At 38.8% G+C, this 1429-nt stretch overlaps 1 protein-coding gene across 1 annotated transcript in view; it reads right to left on the bottom strand.

Moving 5' to 3' along the window:
• Positions 1-1429, bottom strand: part of COPB2 (coatomer protein complex subunit beta 2) — a 28917-nt gene that overhangs the window by 11027 nt on the left and 16461 nt on the right. Inside the window, exon 6 of the mRNA XM_019503670.1 lies at positions 921-1067. Within this exon, the coding sequence (XP_019359215.1) occupies positions 921-1067 (147 nt within the window). The remainder of the gene's footprint in view (positions 1-920; positions 1068-1429) is intronic.

Raw genomic sequence — 1429 nt, 5'->3', positions numbered from 1 at the left:
TTTTTTTTTTGTGGGGGGGGGGGATGCTTGAGGCATCTACGACTAAATGAAAGGAATTCACATTCACAGCTATACATGGTGGCAATATCCTACGCAGCCATTTATACCACACTCATCATGGGAATGGGAACTTTATAGTATCAGCTACAAGCTCTCACTTTCAAAGTAACTTCATCTAAAACAGTATGATTTGAAAACTTTAAATAAAGCATAAAATATGCCTTTATAACAGTTCTCCCTTCCATCCTGGCAGCTGCCACAGTGACTCCCTACCATAGTTAACTGCAAAAAAAGCCTGTGAGCACCATAGTATGGCAACACTCCACAGGCCCAGACTTTTCTTCTCTGTGCCTAATTTAGCTCATGCCTAAAAAAAAGTAATGGACTTAATCTCCCATTTCTTCCCCTATATCCAAACCCAAGGTGCAATATACCTACTAAATAAGGGAAAAGCAACACAACCAAGACCAGAGATGACAGAACAAATAAGAATAAAGGGATTAAAAATAGTCTGAAAAATTAGGAAGTGGAAGGAAACAATGGCAAGCCTGTCTCAGCCTGGAGTAAGGGGACAAAGAGAGAGATACAATCCCCTGCAAGACAGTTCTGGAAGAAAATAATCCAGGCTGTTAAAAACAACATCAACTTAAACTTGAAAGTTAAAACAATTGTGAATTAATTTGTATAATTTCACACAGGTTAAAAAAAAAAAAGTGTGGTATATCATTTTGACCTACTAGTTTCAGTCTGTTTTTCTTCTGGAAATCTGATCATAAAATATGTGACCTTATTTTCTTCTCAAAGAGGACATTGCAGAACACTTTCCTGTTGTTCCTTTTCCTCCATTTCCATGGCTTTGCTACTGAGATTGCCCAGTAATCTTAAGGTACCAAAGCATATAAGAGCTGAACACACCGTACCTGGTAGTCCCAGATCTTAACAAGGCGATCATCTGCTCCTGAAATGAGATAGGGCTTGTCTCCTCCACTATAGTAATCAATACAGTTCACTCCCTTTTCGTGGCCTTCCAAAGTGAAGTTAGGTGAAGAAGAACCAAGCTGCCACACCTTGAAAGACAAAAAAACCAATCATATATGAACAATGACCTTTCTGACAATGCCACTAGAAAGAATGAGTTGTCTTAGTGCATTTTTTAAATCCAAAAACAGGAAGTCTTCACAAATGCTTACTATTTTCTTAACAAGGTGAAAACCGAAGGTAAAGGTACACCGATATATCGGTCGCATATTGGATTGGTACCAATAAAAGAAAAATTAAGATTATCAGCAATCAGCTTTTTTTGGCTGGTCTAGCTGATAATGTCACTGATAAATGCCACATGCATGGGTGTAACCACAGCATGCATGTGGACAGGAATGCATCCCAGTAGCTTGGACAGCAGTATCCAGTGGGTAACAAGTGAGGAGTT

The sequence above is a fragment of the Gavialis gangeticus genome, unplaced genomic scaffold (genome assembly GCF_001723915.1).
Source record: "Gavialis gangeticus isolate Ggan-Ray unplaced genomic scaffold, GavGan_comp1, whole genome shotgun sequence".
Classification (NCBI taxonomy): Eukaryota; Metazoa; Chordata; order Crocodylia; family Gavialidae; genus Gavialis; species Gavialis gangeticus.
This window is presented reverse-complemented; position numbering and strand designations above follow the sequence as displayed.